A 24365-nucleotide genomic window follows, 5' to 3' on the forward strand; every position below is an offset into this window, starting at 1 on the left:
ACAGGAAATCAGTTCAGTTGCCATTCTTGGCGATACTTACCGCGAAGGGGGGTCCAAGGGCAGGAATGTCCAGTTTAGTTTAGTCAGTTTGTTAGTTCAGTTTAGTATTTTCCTATTGAATTCTACGTATTCATGATTATTTGGATTTTATGTTTAACTTTTTTATGACAGATATGAAGCCCATCGAGACGACTGTTGTTGTGAATTTAGGCTATACAAATAAAGTTGAATTGAAGTGATACAAATGCCGCCATGTTTGAGCCAGACGTCAGAAAACCCAAAAATGCAGCAGAGGACATTTTTATACGTCTAAAAAAGCAGCAGGTTCCATTTGACCTTCAGCTGCTTCTCACCATGCAGCCGCCGCCGTGCATTTGGCTGAAGCAGAAGGAGCTGTGCGTTTGGCACCAATGCAAACATGCCAGGACACAGAACTGAGCATCGTCTGCGCAGGCGGCCTGCAGACGAAGCTCGCCTTCATTTGGCTGCTTACGCTGTTTCTTCTGCTCTGAGTCTCGCCGTCTTCCTTTCTACTGATTGATGCTCCGCCTCCTAATCTGTGGCTCTGCAAACAGGTCTTGACTCAAACCGCCGCCGCTGTCTTTTGTTTGCCGCCTCACCTTTCCATTTCCTGTTCTCGGGACGGCTGAGTCGCACAGGAGTTAGATTTCATGGTCAATCCTCTCCTCTGTTTGTTGGCGGAGAAAACGGCGTGCTGGTCATTGAGCTCATTGTCTGTGGCCGTTTACCCAGAATTCTGTGTGAAAAGCCTCTTCTGCTGCGGCGTGTCACTCACTGCCTTGTTTTTCTGGCCTGGAATAGTTCAGCACTGATGTCATCCAGAGGGATTGGAGTCTCCATCCACTGTGGAAGGCCAAGAGAGAGCTTTTCAAAACAAAAGGACCTAAAAACCCTCAAAATAAAAGCCTCTTTCAGAAAAACTCTTCTTTCACCCCCGACCCGACAGGAAGTTTCCCAAAACATCGTGACGGGATTGTTAAACCTCAGCACACGCACACACACACATGCACACACCAACACACACATTCACACACATGCACACACCAACACACACATGCACACACCAACACAAACATGCAAAGATGAGCACACAATAACGCACAGTCACACACGTTTTGTTATACAAATCCATACACACATGCATACATTCACAAACACAATCATCCACACACAGGCACACCTAAAGACACACACACACAGAGAGGAGGGTTTTCTATGATTTAATCTAAAGTTGGGAGAACCGTTTCCACGTTTCTCTGCCGGTCGGTCGTCCATGAAGGAGGCGTTTGGCTTTGGGCTATCCAAATAACGGCCGTTAGGAAAACACGTCAAACTCGTTATGTGAGCCTTTGGCAGCAGGAAAACAGACTCTGGATGAAATCAAAGGGACCGGATGTTCTGAGACTTTCTGGAACCAAACATCCGTGGTTTACCTTTTCCACAACAGAATAAAAATGTAGTTAAGTTTATAAGAAAACCAAAAGTTTTTGGAATTCACTGCCACACAGACCTGCAGCCTCACAACAACAACAAGACCTCCTTCAGAGTCTGTGACTTCCATGGTTCTGGAGGTTCTGCAGTCTGAAGGTGGATCCGCTTTTTGTGCTTCAGTCACTGCAGTGAAACGGTTTGCGGGTTTGGAACCTGCATCCTGACGTTTAGACGGAGACCTTCATCCTTCGTCCTGATGAAGGGATGCAGAGTTCTGCTGCCTGGAGTGGACAGACAGCAGGAGGAATGCTGGGGAATGATTTTTAAAGGGCATTCAGGCATCCAGAGAAAGTAAAAACGGATCCAGGTTGGAACTGAATAACAATTGACATGTTTTTTAAAATTTATTTTCAATCTTCTTTATATTACTGAAAGTGTAAAATGAAGATTTTTCCTCTGATTTGACGTCCAAAAGCGCGGCAGAACTCAACCGCTCGCTGAATTACAGCTGGACACGTAGATTATTCACGTACTCAGTAAAACCTTCAGAAACGAAGTGTGTTTGGAAAGAACCTGAAACAGTTTGCAGCTTAAAAATAAAGGACTACAGCTTTCTTTATTGTGAAGTCTTCTTTAAAAGCCGCTGAAATGATTCATTTCCTGTTTTTCCGGCTGGTTGATCAGAACCTTCCCGGGTTGCCATGTCTCTGTGTGTTCTGCAGTTTCCAGCTTGTGCCTGGGTAAACATCAACTTCTGCCTCACGATGCTATTCTAAACGTTTACACCATTAACTCTGTTTATTCTCTGAAGAGTCCAGACGCATTCCCAGAACGCTTTGCGCTTCTTTTTCTTCTTCTCCAAGTTTATTTCCTTTAAAAACCACGAACTTAAAGGTTTTCTATAAACGTCAATATTGTATGTAGAGGATTGTGTGGGGGGGGTCACTGTCACCGGGTCTGAAAAGGTCAGGATCACTGACCTGACCAGCCGCCGCTGCCGCTTCAAAGTGAGTCCTCTGTGTCTGCAGGGTGTGCAGTTTGACTCTGAAGAAGCTGTTCGTCATGAAGGAACTGGACAAAGAGCTGATCTCTGTGGTCATCGCCGTCAAAATCCAGGTGATCCCAAAACGCAGATCTGCAGATTAAAAAAAGACGCCTGGAAGAGACATGTTTGCTGCAGAAGCACATTTATACACCAGAGAACACGATGATGCAGGAAAATGATGGAAAAAAGGGAATCAGTGCATTTAAAAATGGAAAAATGAAATAATAACTTTACGTTTCTTTCATCTGCTTTGTTTGTTTAAAACATAAATACATTGATAGGAACAGAGAAACATTTTTGGGGAGATTTTTTGGAACTAATTTCACTTTTTTTTTGTATTTTTGTAAAATGTTGGAATTTTTTTCTCAATAAATACAAACCGTTCTCTGATGTTCAACCCACTTTTGATGAATCTGCATTTACTTATATGTATCTATACATATGTACACATACTTATATGTACAGAAATGTCCACATATGTTTCTTTATGTTTGTATAGTAAATTGTTTTTGTACATATGCATTTGTGTGAATATATGACATGATAATAATGGGGAGATTTCCGTCTTTTAGGGCTCCAAACGCATTTTGAGGTCCCATGAGATTGTGCTGCCCCCTAGTGGGTCTGTGGAGACTGACCTGGCGCTCACCTTTTCCCTGCAGGTAAACCAGAAACGTGGCTAAACGAAGGACTCACCTTTATGTCTCCTGTTTCAGGATGAGCATTTTTGCTGTTCACAGCATTAGAACTGTCAGTAGAAATGTGGATTTGAACGTTTTCTGACAGCGGGACCTCGTCTCCTTTTGCTGGTGTCTCCTCAGTACCCTCACTTTTTAAAACGGGATGGAAACAAGCTGCAGATCATGCTCCAGAGGAGGAAACGCTACAAGAACCGGACCATCCTGGGCTACAAGACCCTGGCAGTCGGATTCATCGACATGGCAGAGGTACCGGACCGACTAAAGACGGGTCTGTCAGAAAAAATGTACATCTCTAGAGCGCCATTTATTCAAGGACGCGTGGACAGAAGAGTCCTACCAGGAATCTCAGGTTTGCGTTTATGAGACATGAAAAAAAAAGATTGAAGCCGTTTGTTCTGCAGAAACGTCGCCTCGTTTAGATGAGAAGAACCGATGAAGGAATTAGGGACAAAGCTGTGAGCTGAACTTACAGCCAAAGACAAAAGAAAAACGCAGGTTAAATCCAGAAAAGTAAAGAATTTAATTCTTGGTTTAGGTTTTGGGTCAAAAAAATGTAACCTAACAACTCTAATAAGTAAAAATAAAAAACAAAGTTTGCTGAAAAATATGTTCAAGGTCTGGAAAACTGGAGTACAAATCTAAAAAATGTCAAATAGAAACGGTGTTTTGTGCTTTTGAAAGGGGATAAAAGCTAAAAGAATTTTTATAATAATTATTTTAAAAAATTAAACTTCTTAAATTCCGTGTAGAAAATACATTTTTTAAGTTTATTTAATTAATGACAAAACAATCATTTAGAAGAGGCTATAAATGCAAAATTACATGTAAATGCCAAAAATCAGAAAAATAGAATAATTCAAATCTAAACAATTATAAGTCTTTTAATGACTAATAAATACTAAATGAAAAAGGCAAAACAATTTTGGGTAACAGTATTATGCCTTCAGATCTAAAATGTGCGAATAACTAAAGAATAAAATAAAAATAAATCAAACTTGTTAGCCTTTTCCCGCCATTTTTGGGTGATGCTTTTGTTTCTATTCCATATTTGTGTTTTACAAAAAACAACAACATAGTAAATATACAAACTTATTTTTTACTTGGCTAAAAAGCAAATAACCATGAAAAAAACTTTCAGTAAAGTTAGCCTGTGTGACAAAACAAAAATCAAATTTAGCACAAAATGTTTAACACTTTCAATATGAACAAACACAAATAACAATTTTAGAAAGTAAAAAAAAAAACGGAAAAACAATTTTCTTCAACAATTTTTTTTACGTTAAATGAAGTTTAAACACTGCTTAAAAGAATAAAATACAAAATTGGCACAAAATGTAAAAATTGCTGAATAATGTAAAAGTGATCCTAATAATGCTACGTCATTCATTTTTTTTAAATTGATAAGATAAAATATTAATGCTGTTAAATATGTCATATTATTTGCTGAAAATCCAAATTTAGTCAAATTAGATAAAAAAGGGGAAAGAGATTAAAACAGTTCTGCTGCAAAGTAGCCAAATAATCGGATCTACGGCGTTAATTATGGACAAAATGTTAGAAAACCTGTAATTAAAGAGAATTAAAATGTTATTCCTTCAATGATATAAATGCAGCAAAAGCAGAAAAGAAATAATGCAGAGAAGAAGATGAGGAGTTTTTCTCCACTCTGGATTATTCAACAAAACAGGACTTTAGTATTTTTCTCATGTCCGACACCCCAGAGGAGATCGGATTAGTTAGTCTGACGCGTGAAGACGAGCTCGGAAAGTTCTTCCCGTTCCTTCCAGGTGATGCAGCATCCGACCGAAGGTGGCCAGGTTCTGCCGCTCTGCAGCAACCAGAAGGAGCTGCTGGGAAAAGTGGCCGAGATCCTGATCTTTTCCCTGTCCAGTCAGCCCATCGACCACGAGGACGCGGCCCTGCAGGGAGGCCAGAAGACCAAATGCTCCGGTGGGTTCTGCCTCTGTAGGCTCCTCACCTTCACAGCGACACGCTTCATCCGTTCTGCACGGCTGATTCTGAGAACCTGGCAACCCGTCAAACGATCTTTTCCAAATGCCTGACGCGTGTCTGATCTCTCTGTTTGTGTTCTCCTGAAGACAACTACTCAGAGGAGGAGTACGAGAGCTTCTCCTCAGAGCAGGAGGCCAGCGACGACGCCGTGCAGGGACAGGTGAGTCCACCTGGATGCCGTCTAAAGGCCTTTGGAGGAGCGTCTTGGCTGCAGCTGTAGTCCTTTGATGAGTGGAAAGACGGTCTTTGACTTTTTCCTGGATGTTTCAGGACCTCGAAGACGACGAATTTGATGTCCGAAAGCCGAAGAAGCAGCGCAGGTCGATTGTGAGGACTCCGTCCATCACCAGAGTAAGGACGCCATGACGGTCGATTCCTGCTGAATCAGCACTTTTAGGCCAGGAGTAGTTTCAGGAACGGGCCATACGGGCTGTCGTGGATTGCCCATGGATTGAGGCTTTTTGGAGGATTTTTACTGTTGGTGTTGCACAAAATTAAGGAAAACGCAAATATTTTTGGAGTTACCCCACTGATTAGTTATTTTATATTATACATTATTTAAGGTTTAACTTGATTTATTCTGGATCAATATTCATGTCTATATTCAAGTTTATGTTCAAAAAGGTCAGTTCTAAAGTTTTAAAAGTTTACCTTTAGTGTGTTCAGTAAATGTTCATCTCGTTCCGCCCAAAACCTAAAGCTTGTTTTGGATTTCGCCCCCCTGTGTGACTGAGTTTGACCCCCCCGTAATACAAGTCTACAAGAATGATGGTCTCATGAGAAGCTGTGGTGGAGCGTGCCGGAGCTCCCATCAACCACACCTTGTGTTTCTGTTACAGCAGCAGAACTTCAGGCAGCGCGTGGTGGCGCTCCTGAAGCGCTTCCGGGTCTCAGAGGAGGTGAGTGTTTCTGCAGAGGAGGGGGTGTTTCTGCAGAGGAGGGGGGTTGTTTCTGCAGAGGAGGGGGTGTTTCTGCAGAGGAGGGGGTGTTTGGTTCTGGAAAGGCAAAGCTGTGTCTTCTGCTGACGAAGGTTCTGGACTCGGAGCAGGACCCAGCGGAGCCGCCTCCTGAGGTGGAGGAGGAGGATCTGGACCTGGACAGCGTGGAGTTTGAGAACCCCAGCGACAGCGGGCCAGAACTGGATGACGACGACAGCGTCCTCAGCACGCCAAAACCCAAACTGAAGTAAGGAGCTCTGAGGGTCCGAAACCTGGACTCTGATCGTCCACCGGAGAAGAGGCGCCTGAGAGCAGAACCGGGTCAAAGGGAGGATAGAAAAAAAGACATTAGGGAAAAGAGTTTTAGCTTGAAACAAACATTTCCTCGAGGCGATGATGTTTGAAAATAGGCAGGAATTAGAAGGTGTTACTGTTAGCGTGGCGAGCTCTCAAAAGGGGCGTTCCTCTGTTGCTCGCACAATTTTCACCTGAACATTGTGAAAGTTTAATACAAGAATAAGTAGGTAAAGCTGAATGAAACGATATCACATATGATGTGAACTTAGTAGGAATGTGGGCGTGGTTAATGAAAAACCTCAGTTGCTAAGGAAATCCAAAAATTTACTTCAGCAGATTCTTCTGAAAATGGCATCGACCTGTTCGTCACCCCCAGGCAAACAAAAAATAAAATGGTTGCTATGGAGATAAAACCAACAGAATTTTTTTTTTTCAGAAAAAAAGTTTTAGATGAATTTGTCACATGCACCTTTGATCAGGGGGGGAGGGGCGGGTAGCACCGATGCTCGGTGGTGTGATTTAATATTGAATTTCTTAATTGCAAAATGTGTTTGCAAACTGCAATCCTGAATTGTAAATTGAATCGTCGATTAAGAATTAAATATTTAATATAATATAATAATTACATTTCTTGTGGGGTCATCTGGACCCCACAAGATATCACAAGGGTCAAGGACGTTCCCTTCATTACCTTTCTCTTTCAGGCCATACTTCGAGGGGCTCTCGCTCTCCAGCTCCCAGACGGAGATCGGCAGCATCCACAGCAGCCGGAGCCACCGGGAGCCTCCGAGCCCGGTGAGACCCTCAGCCACAAACTCCCCCGGGGGTTAAATCTGCAGCAAGGTGGACGGGAATCAGCAGATATCAGCCAGGCGTTCTGAGCTCCAGCTATACAGCTTTCATGGTCACAGGAACCCCCCCATGTATGACGGGTTCCTCCAGAATGTTCCTCCTGCCAAGAGGGTTTGGAACAAACTCGGACTTTCTCTCTGGTTCACAACCAGGAAATCGTTTTTTTCTTCCATCCCATTTTCCCAGATTGATCTGGAAAAGAGCAAATGCGGCGGAGCCAACTATCCGGATGAGAGCGTGTCGGACAACAACGGCTTTGTGAGTAGAGCTTCACGTTATCATGATGGAGGAGATGGAAAAGGTCATGAAGCAGAAATAGAGATAAACATATTCAGTTTGAAGTTTTTAAGGCGGGAAGCTTGAGGACTCCAGGCTCCTGATGTTCCTCCAACACCTTCGTGTCCCGCAGGAGCAGCCGGAGGCCGTGACCCCCACCACAGAGCTGGAGATGGACAACATGGACACGTTCCTGGAGAGGCTGCCCCCTAGTGGCAAAATGACAAAAACCGAGTCCCTCATCCTTTCCTCCAACAGGTTTGTAGTTTGAGGAGAACTTTTTAGTCTGAGCTGCAGAGAAAGCTTCACGGCGTTCTGAATCTCTGCTCCAGGCAGGAGCCAAAGCTGACGGGCAGGCGGGGCAGGAGTACGTCGCTGAAGGAGCGTCAGCCCAGCAGGCCGCAGAACGAGAGGGCCAACAGCCTGGACAACGAGCGCTCCCTGGACACGCGCTGCCACCTACAGGTGGGAGGACAGAGCTGATGACGCCAATAAGGAGTCATCAATTTTACAAAGTTAGAATCTAACTGATATGAGTGTTTTGTGACGATTATTTATGAGTCCACTGTCTTCTGAAGATAAAAATGTTGATGGTTTATTTTAAAAATACATTTAAATACCTTTTATTTGCGAAAACTGGCGCAATGCATTGTGGTCTATATTTGTCAATCTAGTGAGCATTGATGTATATTGGTTTTTCCCAGGGACTTCTGGGAAATTTCTAGGGCACTTGATTTGGGAATTGTAGATTCAGATAACACTAGAAAATGGTAAACGTGCTATATAGTGAGTATGGAAAGGATTCAGGCGCATCCATGGACTCTATAGGAGAACTGGACTGAGTGACTCCGCCCCCCGGCGTTTTAAACAGGAAGTACAAGCAAAATCCCATTGACTTCTATAGAGAAAGAAACAGCTTCTATTGGTCAGAAAAACCGATCTGGATCTGATACCTTTTTTTTTTAACATCTCCTTGATAATCATAATTTTTTAATGATAATTCTTCTGTCGTTCAAGTTATTCAAGTTACCATCTGACCAATCAGACGGCCCGGTAAAAGTAGGAGGAGCCTGCTGCTCCCCACGTCCACCGTTCAAAGCGTTTGACAGATTTTTCTGTAGCCCACTTTTAAGTGGTAGGGGCGTGGCCTTCCAACAAGCTCACTCCTGATTGGTGAGAGTGGTTGCCATAGAAACTCCGGCAGCATCGGACCAATCACTGCTCACAGACGCCGTCCGACTCCAACATGGCGGTTAAAAAAAATAAATAAATAAAAGGAAAAATGCTGAAGTATCAAGATGCAGACCACAAACAAGAAGAAAAGAAGTAACAATAAGCAATAAATAGATATTTTTCTAACATTTTTAATGCGGGTGGCCTTAACAAGTCTTAAATTTAACTCTAGGAAACTTGGAGGAGCCCTGAATTTAGGATCATGTTGGAAAAATCTTGTGAAAATCTTCATGTCTGTCTGAGAAAAGAGCATGGAGCGTGCAGCGAGGAGTTTTAGAACATCTTGTAAAACATAAGGAGGAATACTTCCCACATTTGGTCTATCACAGGTTATTTTTAGAACTCCTGGGATAAACATGCGAACGCTGTACTAAAAGTTCCCTCTCCTAATCTTCCTGAACATCGTCGTTTTGTTCGCTCAGATTCCGAGAAAGACGGTTTACGACCAACTCAACCACATCCTGGTCTCAGACAGCCAGCTTCCTGACAGCATCATCCTCATCAACACGTCTGACTGGCAGGGCCAGGTGAGTCCGCACACCTGTCAGAGGCCCAAGGCTCTCGCTTCTGTGACGGAATGACGTTTTTTTCTCCTCTGCGTTTGCTCCAGTATCTTTCAGACATGCTGCAGAACCACCACTTCCCGGTGGTTTGTACGTGCACCACCGCCGACATCCAGGCCGCGTTCAACACCATCGTGTCTCGCATCCAGAGATTGTGAGTCTGCAGCGGCGTCGGTCCTGCGGCGTGCCGCTGCCCCGCCCCACAGCCCCGCCCTCACTCACTCCTCTGTTGTTTTCAGCTGCAACTGCAACTCCCAGACGCCGGTTCCCATCAAGGTCGCGGTGGCAGGAGCGCAGAACTACCTCAGCGCTGTGCTCCGGCTCTTCGTGGACCACCTGTCCCACAAAACGCCGGACTGGCTCAGCTACATGAGGTTCCTCATCATCCCTTTAGGTCGGTAAACGTTCTGCAGCCGAGGCTGACCGGGTTTCTATTTGCTCTCTTGAGGAACCTTGTGTCCTAAACCTCATGTAGCTGGTTTCTGAGGAATCAACTTTCAAAAGCTGATGGATGGTTAGATTTGTTTTTTTAAAATCTGGCCATTCTGGTTCCGCCATAGAACAGATTCTCCTCAGAAACAGGTTCCTATATGGTGTAGGTACCAAAACTGTTTGTGTTCGGGGCCTGACACTAATGAAGACGTCACACTATTTGATTGGCTGTACGTTGGTCCGATGAAGTGTCAGATGGTGATTGGTCTGGACAAATTACAGTACGATCGTAGAAGAAGAAATGATGAGTTCTGTTGTAAACAAACAAAGCTCCGACATGGAGTGAGATGATCTTCTAAACGTGCCTTTAATGTTGTTATGATTATTGTTAAAATCTATGCGGCCGGTGCTTTATTATTTGCAGAACGGACCCAGAAGGGTCCGTTCCTCCGGAGCGCACGCCGTGACAAAGCACCCTCCCCTGCCTGCAAACAGGAAGCTACGAGTCCGGCTCTGCTCAGAGACACGGTTCTCTCTGTGGAGCAGCAGGTTCTTTCTAACAGCCACAGATCTTTTTACTAAGTGGGTTGTGGCAAAATCTCTCTAGAAACATCAAAAAGAAGAACGTCAGACACAACTTATGAGGGAAAAGAGGTTTGTGTTACAAAAGAAAATGTGAAAGGAAAATATGTAGAGCCCGTCAGATCTCCACGCTGCATAGTTTGTCCAAGTGGGGCTACCATAGTGTGATGTCATAATTAGTGTCAGGCGCCCGAACACAGGCCAAACAGTTTTGGTACCTGCACCGGTAAACATCAACATCCATAATCCATGCTGTGGCTTCTGTGAACGTTCTCCGCAGGAACGCATCCGGTCTCCAAGTATCTGGGAACCATTGACTGCAGATACAACAGTCTGTTCCAGGACGCCGCCTGGAGGGAGCTGTTCCACCGGCCGGAGGCTCCTGCTGTCGGTCTGTCCTGTGGAAGTCCTTCTTTTTCTTCCGGGTGTGACGTGTTCAGGTTGTGGGTGTTGATGTCCCCTCTCTGTGCAGCTCAGGAGAACCTGGACGTGGTGTCCCGGGTCACGCAGTACATGATAGGGGCTAACGGGGCCCACCAGCTGCCCATCGCCGAGGCCATGCTCACATACAAGCAGAAAAGGTGAGCCGGTCTCTCTCTAAGACTGCCATCTCTAAACGCTGTTGAGCCGACGCCCAGTTCGTCCAGTCATCTGTGCGTCTCCATACCGGCGTGGGATTAACGTGTTTTATCCTTGTCGTATTTTTTTCTTTCTCTGAAGGAAAAAGAGCTTTCATTTTGATTTTGCAGTAAGGTATTGTGGTCGATTTGAGTTTGTTTCTCATGTAGCCTGATGATTTATGCGTGACACGGAGTCCTTTTCCCCTCAGACCACGTCGTTGTTTGTGGAAGGTCGCCACTTTATCAGCGTTTTTTCTGGAAAGGACAGCAACTCTGTCCACTAAAATTCATCTGAACAATGTCGTTTTATCCAAAAACATCCTAAAGATCTGCTTACATCCGTCCGTGTGCTCATTCAGGGCTGCAGCCAGCAGCTGCCAAGAAAAACCACGGAGAAAACGGTCGCCGTGGTTACAGTCTGATCTATACCGCCTGATCTACAACTGAAAATGAGTTTTAGGAGGTTTATCCCAGAAAGATGCCATAAAAAAACACAATTATATTAAATTAAATTAAGCATTAAAGCTTCGTTTTCCCTCATTGTTAGTTTTATTTTTTTACCGGATGAAGAATTTTAAGAATCTGAGTTTATGATAAAAACATTTAAAATTTTCATTAAAAAAATAAAGAAAACATGTAATAAACAAATACAAACAACCCAAAAGTTTAATAAAGAATTTATTTCATATTATTATAACTTTATCTCCTGCCATTCAATACTATAATAGTATTAGTATTCCACTCTAAAATAAAAAAAATAAATGAGACTATAGTCATTAAAATAAAGTAAGTAAATTTAAGATGTAAAAAGTTGTACTTTTACAAGAAAAAAGTCACATTTTTTCCAAAATAAAGTTGTACATTTAGAAAAATTTAAAGGAGATTTTTGAGCAGTGTGACGTCCGTCTGATTTCTCTGAAATAACAAACAGGTCATGTTCTGTTTTCTTTTTGAAACATTTTAAAAGCTAAATCTGACATTTTATTCTTTGAAGCATTCATTCATCTTCTTTTACCGTTTATTCCCTTTCGGGGTCACGGGGTTGCCGGAGCCTATCCCGGCCACTTGGGCGTAGGCAAGGGATACCCTGGACTGGTCGCCAGTCTGTCGCAGGGTAGAATATCCTCAATCACACATCCATTCACTCTCACACTCACACCTAGGGACAATTTAGAGTTGCCAATAAACCTATGAAGCATGTTTTTGGACGGTGGGAGGAAGCCGGAGACCCCGGAGAAAACCCACGCATGCACGGGGAGAACATGCAAACTTCACACAGAAAAGTCCCCCATTGATGCTGTTTTTTCATGTCCCCCAGCCGGGACTTGAACCGGGGGCCTTCTTGCTGTGAGGCAAGAGCGCTAACCACTGCGCCACCGTGCAGCTTTTTTTTTTTTTTGAAGCATAAACTTGTGATTTTGTTTTTTATTTGTTCGGCTTTGTTCTCACATGTTTGCATATATTTCTCCTTTTATGGTGGCCCTAATACTTCGTATTAACATTCTGACAGTCACTTAAATGAAAACAGTTTAATTGGAATTTTGTTCGGTCGTTATTACTCATATAAGTATAAGTAAATTCAAATCCTCTTTGGACGCCATAGAAAGGCCGTCTGAGGCGTGGAGGCATTTTTTTGTGAAATTCCGACTGCGCCGACTTGAAAACAGCGTTTAAAAATATCTCGTTGCTGTGATGTCACACTCTGACATGAAGGTTAAAGGTCACATCCATACGTTTGTTGTCAGACACTTTTTTTTTTTTTAATTTTCATTAAAGAAAACTAAACTTAACTTAATAAACGTTTGAGTTATGTGCATTTTTTTTGCTCAATTCAGCACTTATTTTAATACCATCTGCATGAAAACAAAGGTTAAATAAATAAATAATTAAATGTTCTGCAAGTTTGCATTTGCGAAATGTTGAATATTTTAATATTTTGACAGTATTTTCTAAACATTTAGGATGTGAGTTTTTGGAATCAGAGTAGCCGAGTGGTTCAGGTGGGAATTAACCTTATCCTTGGACACTCAAGGAGTTTATTTATATAAACTCCTCTGTAATGTGCCGTTGAAGTTTATTTCTTGAACGTTTTTGCTTTAAATAGAATGGAAGAGAGAAGGAAGTGCATCATTTTTAAAATCGGTTTTGGTTGAACTGCTGGCTGCAGCTTTGAAATGAGATAAAAAAACATTCAAACTTAAAGTTTTTCTTGATGAAGTTTTTATCTGATTAATTTTTGACTCCAAATTTGATCTAAAATATCAGAGATCGGTTTTAAATAAAGTTCTGACTTTCATGAGCTGATAAAGTGGCAGAAACCCCATTTTCTCCTCTGATTTCTTTCTCCTTGTTCTGTTTTTCATCCCTTTATTCTGCTTACAGCCAATCACGTCTGTCTGTCTGTCTGTCTGTCTGTCTGTCTGTCTGTCTGTCTGTCTGTGATCCATCCAGACAAAACAAAGAAAATCACTCAAAGGATGTTGTAGAACAAGGATAAAAATGTTTTTACAGACCATAGAAACCATAAATGAAATGTGAGCTGAGACATCCATCCATCCATCCATCCATGGAGGTCATTGGGTTGCTGGAGCCTATTCCAGCTGCTGTAGGGGAGGTTCGCCCCCTCAGGTCTCCTGTCCATCTCCTGGCGAGCTGCAATTCCTTCTATACATTTATCAACCATTTATGGATGAGATCCTTTTGGTTGAAATTCATTATATTTTTTTAAACAAATCTGTATTTTTTTAATCGAGTTTGGACCCAAAAAAGGCGAAGAAAGTAAGAAAAATAAAGGATCCATTTTTCTTAAAACAGATCAACTCAAAGTAAAGAAGTAATAAAGACTTCGGTCGTCCTAAAACACGTCAATCCATGTTTTTTTGTGTGGAGGAAAACACAATAATCTTGTGTTTGTGGCATTTTCTGTCTCATCATTAGACGTCCTGGCAGCATTTTGAGCTTCAAATGGAAAACAAATTTCAGAAACGTGGACCTGTTCTGTTGACAGAAGCTCCTTCTGTTGTCATGACGACGTGTTTGAGGGTCGCTGCACCATGAGCTCACATAGAGCTCTGCTCTCTAACAGCTACGTAAACATTTTACAGTCAGATTTACATTTACATTCTGAAATGTTAACATTTGTTCAGGAATCTGTAAATAAGTAAAGTCAGGAAACGGCGAGTCCAAAAGACAGAAAACTGCAAAAAAAAAAATCTTTTTAACATCCAAAAAGAAAAACAGAAGTACATGCAGACGGAGAGAAATACATGCAGACGGACAGAAGTACATGCAGACGGACAGATAAAAAGCAGACGGACAGAAGTACATGCAGACGGACAGAAATACATGCAGACGGACAGAAGTACATGCAGACGGACAGATAAAAAGCAGACGGACAGAAGTACATGCAGACGGACAGATAAAAAGCAGACGGACAGAAGTACATGCAGACGGACAGAAATACATGCAGACGGACAGAAGTACATGCAGACGGACAGATAAAAAGCAGACGGACAGAAGTACATGCAGACGGACAGATAAAAAGCAGACGGACAGAAGTACATGCAGACGGACAGAAGTATATGCAGACAGACAGAAGTACATGCAGACGAACAGAAATACATGCAGACGGACAGAAGTACATGCAGACGGACAGTCAAAAGCAGACGGACAGAAGTACATGCAGACGGACAGAAATACATGCAGACGGACAGAAGTACATGCAGACGGACAGAAATACATGCGGACAAACAGAAATACATGCAGACGGACAGAAATACATGCAGACGGACAGAAGTACATGCAGACGGACAGAAATACATGCAGACGGACAGAAGTACATGCAGACGGACAGATAAAAAGCAGACGGACAGAAGTACATGCAGACGGACAGAAATACATGCAGACGGACAGAAGTACATGCAGACGGACAGTCAAAAGCAGACGGACAGAAGTACATGCAGACGGACAGAAATACATGCAGACGGACAGAAGTACATGCAGACGGACAGATAAAAAGCAGACGGACAGAAGTACATGCAGACGGACAGAAATACATGCAGACGGACAGAAGTACATGCAGACGGACAGATAAAAAGCAGACGGACAGAAGTACATGCAGACGGACAGAAATACATGCAGACGGACAGATAAAAGCAGACGGACAGAAGTACATGCAGACGGACAGAAATACATGCAGACGGACAGATAAAAAGCAGACGGACAGAAGTACATGCAGACAGACAGAAGTACATGCAGACAGACAGAAGTACATGCAGACGGACAGATAAAAAGCAGACTGACAGAAGTAAATGCAGACGGACAGAAGTATATGCAGACGGACAGAAGTACATGCAGACGGACAGAAGTATATGCAGACGGACAGAAATACATGCAGACAGACAGAAGTACATGCAGACGGATAGAAGTACATGCAGACGGATAGAAGTACATGCAAACGGACAGAAATACATGCAGACGGACGGGGAGAGGAACATAAATGCTCGCAGGCGGATGGGCAGACAGATGTCTGGCTGGGTCTCTGGCTGCTCTAAACTATGATGGCAAAAGTAAACGTTACCTTCTGCAGACTGTGTCTTCCTTCTCTATTTTCCCGTAGTTTCTCTGTTTCTTCCCTGGGGGGGCGGCAGCAGGTGACGTCAAGGCAAGAGCAACAACGTCTGGCATTTCTAGCGACGCAGCCAAACGCTTCATCCCAGCTACTTTGTTGGCTGTTCCCGGGAAAATAGTTCCCGCTGTAGACCGCTGTCTCTCGTTGATGCTCTCCCTTCTGGTCCACGTCTTCCTGCCGGACCCTCTGCCTCCTCCTCTGTCCGGCCTCGGGCTGCGTCTGCAGCGGCCGGAAAGCTCTCTTCAAGCTACAACTTGGCCAGAATTTTGCATGCTCTGCTCTCCGCCTGTGTAGATGAAGCCAGGAGAAAAGCAAGCCCCGCCGCATGCGCATCATGTCTGCAGTCTGCACGGACGATGAAACGACGCCCACATTACTAACCTCTAAAGCTTAGTCTATGGAACTGCAGAGTCTTTGTCTTTTTTTGCATCTTAACTGTTTTTCTCTCCTCATGTGTTTTTTTTTCCTGGGATTGCTACCCCCCCCTCCAGCCCTGATGAAGACTCCTGTCAGAAATTCATCCCTTTCATCGGGGTAAGCAGGTTGAAAGACAACACATGTGTGTGTATGCATCTCGCAAAAAATCATTCCCAATTGTGTAAGATTTGCATATAAACTACGTGAAATACGCCTAAACTGGTTAAAATTCTGAACAGCTCAAAACCGAATTCACCTAAAGAAACCGAAACCCTGGACAAATGGCGAACGCGAGAAACACCAATGAAAGGAAAAGAAAGACGTTCATGGAGCTGTTTTCTGCTAGTGGATGCATCAGAAGGGAGCGGAGCAGGAAGCTCATTGGTCGCCATAGTAACCTGTACTGTCTGCCCCCTGATTCACAATGATTTGGATAAAGAAATACTCAGAAATGTAAATCTGGGTCTAAATTGCTTTATCTATGAGAAAAATGCCCCAAAAACAGCATTTTGGTCAGAGCGGCTCTTTAAAGTGGCTGGTAGTCTTTTTTTTTTTTTGGGGGGGGGGGGTTCGGACACGGCCACAGACAGAAGTCAGCTGCTCCTGAACTCCTGATGCATTTTTTGTTGCGATAATTCCTCCTTTTGCTTTTTCTCCTCTGCTCTTCAGATGGTGAAAGTGGCCATAGTGGAACAAACATCTGCAGCATCAGGCAAGACTTTGGACCCCAGAGACCACCAGAGGACAAAACAAACATGTCTTTGATGGAAATGTCCCACTTCTTTTCATAGAACAGCTTTGATTTAGTGCAAACAGAAAGCATTTAGTCTCTGAGTCTTGTGTTAGATGCATCCTTAGTTTTGGTGCGTCCGGTTCCATAAATGTTTATGTAGATTCCCCAACGCCATACTGGAAAAGTGGCTCCGCCTCTCCGAATTGAGAACGTTGGCTTCTTCTCTCCTCAGGAGACTCTGACGACGCAGCTCCTCTGGGCTCCTCCCTGCTCTCCTCCACCCCTCCGCAGGTGTCGCCCGCCTTCCAGGAGGCGTCGCCCACGCCGCCCTCCTCTCCGTCCGTCAACACCAGCTTCTGCGCCTACAGGTACAAAGAAAGTTGCGGGTCTCCACGACCTTCAGCTGCAGAACTGAAGTGACGGACGTTTTTGTGTCGGACTGAACAAAGAAAATCAGATTAAGACGCTTTAAAAGAAAATAAGTTCATGGATTAAGTTTTAAAGATGATTTGAAGCTTAATTCAGATTCTATTAACTGACTTTTAAAAAAATTCCCTTTTAGAAAAACTTTTTCAGATAAGACTTTAGATACGCAGAAACTTTCCTTTCAGCAAGATGAAATCATATTTCTGTGCAGTTCCAGCAGCCAGCCGGAGCTGATGGGCCTTCAGGTGGACTACTGGGCGGCTCCGACGGAGAGGAAGAAAGACGTGGAGAAGCGGGACTCCTCCTCCTCCTCCTCCAAAAACACTCTCAAGTGCAATTTTCGCTTGCTGCAGGTCAGCAGGCTGCCGCTGGGGGGCCCGGAGCCCAGCCCTCAGCCAACCATGTCCATGACCGTAGTGACAAAAGAGAAGAATAAAAAAGGTGGGAAACGGCTCTGAAACGCCATCTGTTGTTTTCCCGCCAAACTTCCATTGGTTGAATGCTTTAAATCCTTCAACCAATCTTTTCCTGTTTCTCTTTCTTTATTCTAGCATCTTCCTCCATTTTTAGTCTCTTAACTCCTCCTACAATCTTTCATCTATTTTAACCATTCAGCTATTCAAATGTTCAGCTCTTTCAGCTTTGTCCAGCTGTGACTTTTGGTCCTTCAGATCCTTGTTTTTTCCAGATATTTCCAGATTGCCTCCATTGAAATAAATGGGGAATCCTTGGTGCAGAAGCTCGCTGGTTCGATACCCGGCTCTGGCATTTTTCACAAACATGTCTTTGTTGTTATTGTGCTGTTTTCACCTTATTTATGGTCAACTTTCATCATTTCTTTATTTTGTTATATTTTTATTACCCTTTCAGTTTCATTTTCATTCAGCGATACAGCATCAACCCTGCAGTTTCTTCTGGAAACGCAGCTCCTTCTGGTTTACAATGCATTTTCTAGAACCTTCTTCAGTTCTAACTCACACCTTTGGTTCTGTCTGCCAGTCATGTTTCTGCCGAAAAAGAGCAAAGACAAAGAGGTGGAGTCGAAGAGTCAGACCATCGAGGGGATAAGCCGCCTCATCTGCACCGCCAAGCAGCAGCAGACCATGCTGACAGGTGATCCTCCTCCTCTTCTTCAGCTGCTGCATCTTCATCCTCCTCGATTCTCGCTTCCTCATTTCTGAGCTGCCAGAATTTCAAACTCTGTGGGTTTTTCCAGAAAGTCGTCTTCCAATGATCCTAACTTGATTTGCGAGATCGGGATTAAGATTGGGCGACCTTTGGCGCTAAACTGGGATTGATCATAATCTGGGATTATTGCCGATCGGACGTGGCCTCAGACAGACGTTCTGATCTTTATAGTCAGACCGTCGAGGTCCTCAGCGATCGTCTCCACACTTTTCCAAACCTTCTTTTGTGCGGGCCGCCGTTTGGATCACGTGGGTTCTGCGCCGTTTCTCCTCTTTACCGTAACGTCTCCGTCTGTCTCTGCAGTGCTGATCGACGGCGTGGAGTGGAACGACGTGAAGTTTTTCCAGTTGGCGGCTCAGTGGTCGTCACACGTCAAGCACTTCCCCATCGGGATCTTCGGACACTCCAAAGGCTCCTACTAGGAGACTGGATCCCGGAGCCCCGCCCCCTTTGCTTTGCCAACCGCTTTTAACCTCCTCACTTCCTGTGCACACTTTACGACGCCGTCTTAATTTAAGGTTTCTCTCCGCTGTCCCGTTTGTCCGATTATTTAATCTGTTGAGTGTTTTTTTTCTATTTATGTCAGCAAAAATGTGGCTGCTGAGGAAAAGTCTTTACTGTGCTTTTATAAGAGCAATCCTGCTGATGTTTTCTAGACTTATAGAAAAAAATCTAAATGATTCTTAACCAACTGTTGCCCCGAAGAGGCTTCAAAGGTACGACTTTGCTGTTGTACATATTAGAAGAAGCTGCCGTGATCCAGGAGTGATATTTTTCAGACCAAACATGCAGGATTTGGACAGCCTATGAGGTAGTGATGAGCAATAGACTGAATACTGTGTCGGATCAGAACCAACCTGGTCCTGTTTAGCAGGTCTTGGTGTTGATGTGCGCTCCATAAACCCGCCCTTATCTGGACTCGGTATGGAAAAGGTGAATGGAGGTTAGCTTTGTGTTCACAGAGGTTTGGAAAGTCCACTCATTTCTCTCATGTCACGTTTTCCCGTGGACTGGGGGGGGGCAAACTAGAGTCTGAATTGAGAAAATAACCACTTTTGTGAGGATGAGCGTTTCCGATGCCGAACCTTAGAAAAATGGAGGCTGAAGTTTGCATTTCGGTTCTCATTTAAGTTTCAGTCCAATGTTAGCAGCCTTTCAAACAGTCGTCTCATGCTTTATAATTGACTGTAGAGAAATGGGCGGGGCTTAAAGAGCCCTTGGCCACCACGGATGAACCACTGTCTGTGAGAACTGGACTGAGGTGACGTCGCCCATAGAAAATGGTTTATTCCGGTTCCAACCAAAAGAAGTCAATTCAGTCGCCACGTTTTTGTGACAGACGCCGCCACGTTGGAGCTAGACGTCGTCAGTAAGCAGTGATTGGTCCGAGTCGGTCTCTAAGACAGCAAGGGGAGCCAGTTTAGCTCGTGCTGGTTTGCGGCGCCTTCCGTCCGTGAAACCAGGGTTCGACTCCGGGCTGCTCCCTGTTCCCTTCTCTACCTCTGCCGGTTCAAAGCCCGGTTTGAGAAGGTTGCGTCAGGAAGGGCATCCGGCGTAAAACATTGCCAAATTTACCATGCGACTTGTTCGCTGTGGCGACCCCTGATGGGAGAAGCCGAAAGTGGAAGAGAAGGTCTCTAAGACAGCCACTCTGACCAATCAGGAAGGAGCTTGTTGGAAGGCCACACCCCTACCACTGTGAAAACTGTTTAACATTTTGAACTTTGGCCGTTGGTGCCAGCTGGCTCCACCTACTTTTATTGAAGCCTCTGATTGGTCAGTTTGTAATTTGAATCACAGAAAAAGCATGTAATGAAAACAAATTAGGATTATCAAGAATATGTAAAAAAAAAAAAAGTAAAAGCGACAGAACCGCCAAATGTTTTGAGCGTTGGACGTGGCAGCTAGCAGGCTTCTTTTTGAAACCAGCCTCTAGTGGTCGTTTGAGGTACTTCAACATCAACCCTGCCGGGTGGGCTGTAAATATGTTTAAGCCTCAGCAAACATTCGCATTATAAAAACGTTTTTTCAAATGTCACAGTAAAGCGATGAGATGACTTCAACATAAGGCTAAATTGGGACTGAACCATCTTTGGTTCCTCCTGGAGGTTTGGGTCACATCGGTTCTGCGTAGCTCAGCTTAGCAACAGCAGTGAGGCTAATTAATGACCTTCAGCCCTTTGCCAACATATTTAGCATTCATTTAATGAACATGAACCAGCAGTAGCTTATTTTTGAACCCACCGACAGTAGCTGAGGTAGTCCAGTCCGGAGAATTTAAAGAGGAAAAACTAGTTCATAGGAAGTAGCAATGAAAAAACAAACAAACACAACTCTTTGGGTTTTCAACGTGTAACACCACAAAGTCGTACCGTCAGCGTTAAAGACATATTTACTACTATTTGAATTAAAGGGAAAGTAGTTAACTGCTTGCTAGCAAAGAATTAGCTCTTGTAGGTTTTATAGACTCCTCAACCTTTAGTCTCTTAGCTGAGGAAACAGTTTCTGCATCCAGAATCCCTCCTGAAAGCGTACTAGTGCAGGACTATCCAGTGTTCTGCTTTAATGTCATTCAGACATTTTTAGTGTCGAAGTAAAACCTAATAAATGTGAACATTTTATGAAGACTATTGTGTTCTGATGATGATGAAAAATACATTTACAAGCATTTTTTTTTAATGATAAACCGTTGAAACACAATAATTGTGGTCCATATTTGCCAGTCTATTAAACATGGAGGCTCATTTAGAGACTTTGGAGGAATTTCCAGGACACTGGATTTGGAGATTCAGACAGTCCATCAGAACTATGGAGTGATATTTATGCGTTGCACACTTTCTAAGTTGCAAATGAAAATATTAAATATTTGCTTTCAAAAAACATTTTTTGCCTTCAATGTTTTTTTTTTGTTGCTTTAAAAAAAAATGTTTGCGTTTGCAACACAAATGTTTCTGCATGCAGTGTCTCATCTCGTTTTTTTTCCTATCTTTGATTTTGCTCGCATAGGTTTCAGTTTGGCGTGACATTTCTGTCATCCCACAGCTGCTGATTGGTCTGCTTTAACTCTATCTCTCTTTTTTGTTTTTAAAAACTGATCTTAAAGAAAATCACACTTTCTACCAATATTTTGCTCCGGAGGATTCACAGATCTCACACAGAGGCCTGTTGCGTAATGTCAGCAGATAAACTTTGTCGTTTATTTTACTGTTTCAGGAGATAAATTCACAAATCTAAGTAAAAAATGATTTATGTTAAAAAAGAAAGAAAGTTTGAATTATTGTTAAAATGATTGAAAATGAAATTTTCTTCATCCAAAGAGTTAATATCGAGGGGAAAAGGAGTTTGTTCTGTTTCTGAGCCTCAGCAGCAGACACCATGTTAGATCAATACAGCGATTTGATTGGTTAGAATCTGGACCAATCAGCAGCTGTTTGATGGCAGCTTTGTCACGCTAAACGGAAACTAATATCAGCAAAATCAAAGATAGGAAAAAAGTAAGATGAGACACAACGCACGCGAAAAGATATGTGTTGCAAACGCAGAAATATTTTTTGAAAGCAAAAAATAAAAATAGTGAAAAAAAATGTTTGAAAGGAAAAAATATGAAAGCAGTAAAAAATTGGGAAAGCAAAGAAAAAGTATTTAAAGTAAATATTTAACATTTCATTAAATAACGTAGAAAGTTTTGTGTGCAGCCTGATGGCATAAATATAACTCCATACCAACTGTCACACGGACTAAAAGGAGCGCTGAGTAATGAAGGAATTTGGACACAACCATTACACTGAGTAGTGTGTGTGTGTTTTTTACCCATAATTCTTGTGTTGCACTCCATACCTTTTGTTAATCTGTTTTATTGCATCTTAATATTTACCTGTTTGGTAATCCAGGCAGGTAAGGCAGTGACATTACATAGAAGTGAATGTATTTGAATGGAAAGCACTTTTCAATGTGTTAAACATCAGTGTGTTCATCTGCAGGTATGACCCCCCCCCACAGTGTTTCTTCAGCTGAGCGCCTGGTTGCTCGCTTTACTCTAATACTTTGAGGTTTTCTGAGAATGTGTGACTTAATAGATCAGCATTTTTATTTGACGGTGATGCCAAAAACAAACAGAAAGACAAACAAACCCACCTTCTCCAAGTTGCAGTTTGATCGAATCCTTTGCCAACGTTTAAGTGCCTAAATTGCTTCGTTTTGACAAATCAATAAGTAAAAGTTCCAGGTTCCAACGGTGCTGATTCTGGACCGACGATGGCGGTTTCTTTCTCGCGGCTCGTTCCTGTTGAAAGTCAGACACGCCTGTCCGTGTCGGCGGTGACGGTCAGGCTTGCTGAAAACACGGTTCATGTTGAGCTTTTCCTCGTTTCTCCATGTAGAAGGTGTTTAGATTTATCATGGCATCTCCAGAAAGACTTGTTGAAACTCAAAGTTCCTTTAAGACTACCACTGTAATCCCTAAAGATGGGAGTAATAAACTACTATACTCACTGAAATGTTCCTGTCTTTCTATCTAGAAGTCATTTATTGAAGACAGTTTGTCTACGTGGTTTAAAAAAAGTATTGCATGTTCACATTTCAGAATATATAAATGTGTTCATGTTAGGGCTTTCCTGTGTACTTAACTTTTATGGGTGCACCAACGAGCTGCAGCTTCCCGTTTCTGGTCTGACTGAGGCCTGCAGCCACTCAGGGAGGGGATGTTCTAAGTCTCCTCTGCAGGCGTCAGAACTGGAAGATTTTGATTTGATTTGAAATGGTTTATTTCAAGCAATCAAAGCAAGAATGAAGCACAGAACAATGCAATCAGCAGTTTTACATTCATACAAAGACATATTATTCTCAGGATAATTAGACATTAAATTAAAGATTGGTTAAAAGGGAGTGGAAGGAAGGTACTTACATAATCCCACCCTGTTCTAACCATTTTATTACATGATTTATCAATATCCAAAATTTTGTGTGTGTTTTCAATGAAAATTTTGATTTGAAATGGTTTATTTCAAGCAATCAAAGTAAGGTTAATGCACAAAGAAGAGACGGACACTAGAGGCAGAACCGAGGCGGTTGGAGGAGCTGGTCTGTGCAGCTCCGTGAGACGAAACTACAAGAGAGGTTCAACGACCACATGTGTCGAAGTGTCTTTGAGCAAGACGGTGAACCTCGCCTTGTTCCTGACGGTTGCAGGTTGGTGCAGCTGCTATCAGGTGTGGAAATGGGACTGTGGAGAGCTTTGGGCTTTACAGCAGTGCTAAAATATGTCTGTGAACTGATCGCCCCCTACAGGCCATCTGGTGCACTGAGGTCTGTGGATCAGAACCTGTTGATGGTCCTTTGCTCCCGGTTCGGTTCCGGACCAGAGGAGACAGATCCTTCCAGGCTGTTGCTCCTAAACTCTGGAATGAGCTCCCGTTGTCCCTACGCTCCCTGGACTCTATAAAGTCTTTTAAAAGTCAATTGAAAACTTTTTTTTTGCAAAGCATTTTAACTGAAACTGTTTTTATTTGGGCTTGGAACGATTGTTTTACATGGTATATGCTTTGTCTTTTATGAATATATATTTATTATTTAACTTGTGAAGCAGCTTGTGACTTCTGTCTGTGAAAGGTGCTATATAAATAAAATGTACTTACTTACTAGTAAATGACTCTATTTTATCTGTGTTGTCAGTAGAGGTTTGTCTTTGTTGCTTGAAACATCCTTTATGCTTCTCGTTGGTTTTGGCTTCTGCTCCACGTTGGAAATCCTTCTAGACACAAACGATTAGAACTTGGTTCCCACAATCGGAACTGTTCCCATCTGATGGATCCAGTGAGATATCTGCACCTTCACTTTTAAAAAACATTTTCCATTATCCATGTGTTGACTTTTATTCATACCGGTAGATTCAGTCAACGGTTAAACATCAGTCAACTAAACTGGACCTTTAATTTATCCTTAGTTTGATTATCAGTACAATTCATCTAG

General features: G+C 43.0%; 1 protein-coding gene across 6 annotated transcripts in view; it reads left to right on the forward strand.

Moving 5' to 3' along the window:
* LOC101168585 (phosphofurin acidic cluster sorting protein 2) overlaps positions 1–22894 on the forward strand; it is a 48169-nt gene extending 25275 nt beyond the window's left edge. For 3 of the 6 annotated variants that reach the window (XM_023951632.1, XM_020713510.2, XM_020713508.2), the window contains 25 exons: positions 2481–2568; positions 3070–3159; positions 3319–3444; positions 4986–5148; positions 5298–5371; positions 5482–5562; positions 6051–6110; positions 6242–6396; positions 7151–7241; positions 7485–7556; positions 7708–7832; positions 7907–8039; positions 9230–9334; positions 9418–9524; positions 9610–9764; positions 10665–10775; positions 10857–10965; positions 11105–11137; positions 16126–16168; positions 16721–16763; positions 17017–17152; positions 17422–17651; positions 18210–18323; positions 18702–19791; positions 20032–22894. In XM_023951632.1, coding sequence (XP_023807400.1) covers positions 2481–2568; positions 3070–3159; positions 3319–3444; positions 4986–5148; positions 5298–5371; positions 5482–5562; positions 6051–6110; positions 6242–6396; positions 7151–7241; positions 7485–7556; positions 7708–7832; positions 7907–8039; positions 9230–9334; positions 9418–9524; positions 9610–9764; positions 10665–10775; positions 10857–10965; positions 11105–11137; positions 16126–16168; positions 16721–16763; positions 17017–17152; positions 17422–17651; positions 18210–18323; positions 18702–18820 — 2563 coding nt within the window. In that variant the 3' untranslated portion in view covers positions 18821–19791; positions 20032–22894. The remainder of the gene's footprint in view (positions 1–2480; positions 2569–3069; positions 3160–3318; positions 3445–4985; positions 5149–5297; positions 5372–5481; positions 5563–6050; positions 6111–6241; positions 6397–7150; positions 7242–7484; positions 7557–7707; positions 7833–7906; positions 8040–9229; positions 9335–9417; positions 9525–9609; positions 9765–10664; positions 10776–10856; positions 10966–11104; positions 11138–16125; positions 16169–16720; positions 16764–17016; positions 17153–17421; positions 17652–18209; positions 18324–18701; positions 19792–20031) is intronic. The other 3 variants (XM_023951633.1, XM_020713509.2, XM_011490055.3) reach the window with 2 other exon arrangements.
* The last annotated feature ends 1471 nt before the right edge of the window (positions 22895–24365 follow it).

Source organism: Oryzias latipes, chromosome 22 (assembly GCF_002234675.1).
Source record: "Oryzias latipes chromosome 22, ASM223467v1".
NCBI classification, from domain to species: Eukaryota; Metazoa; Chordata; class Actinopteri; order Beloniformes; family Adrianichthyidae; genus Oryzias; species Oryzias latipes.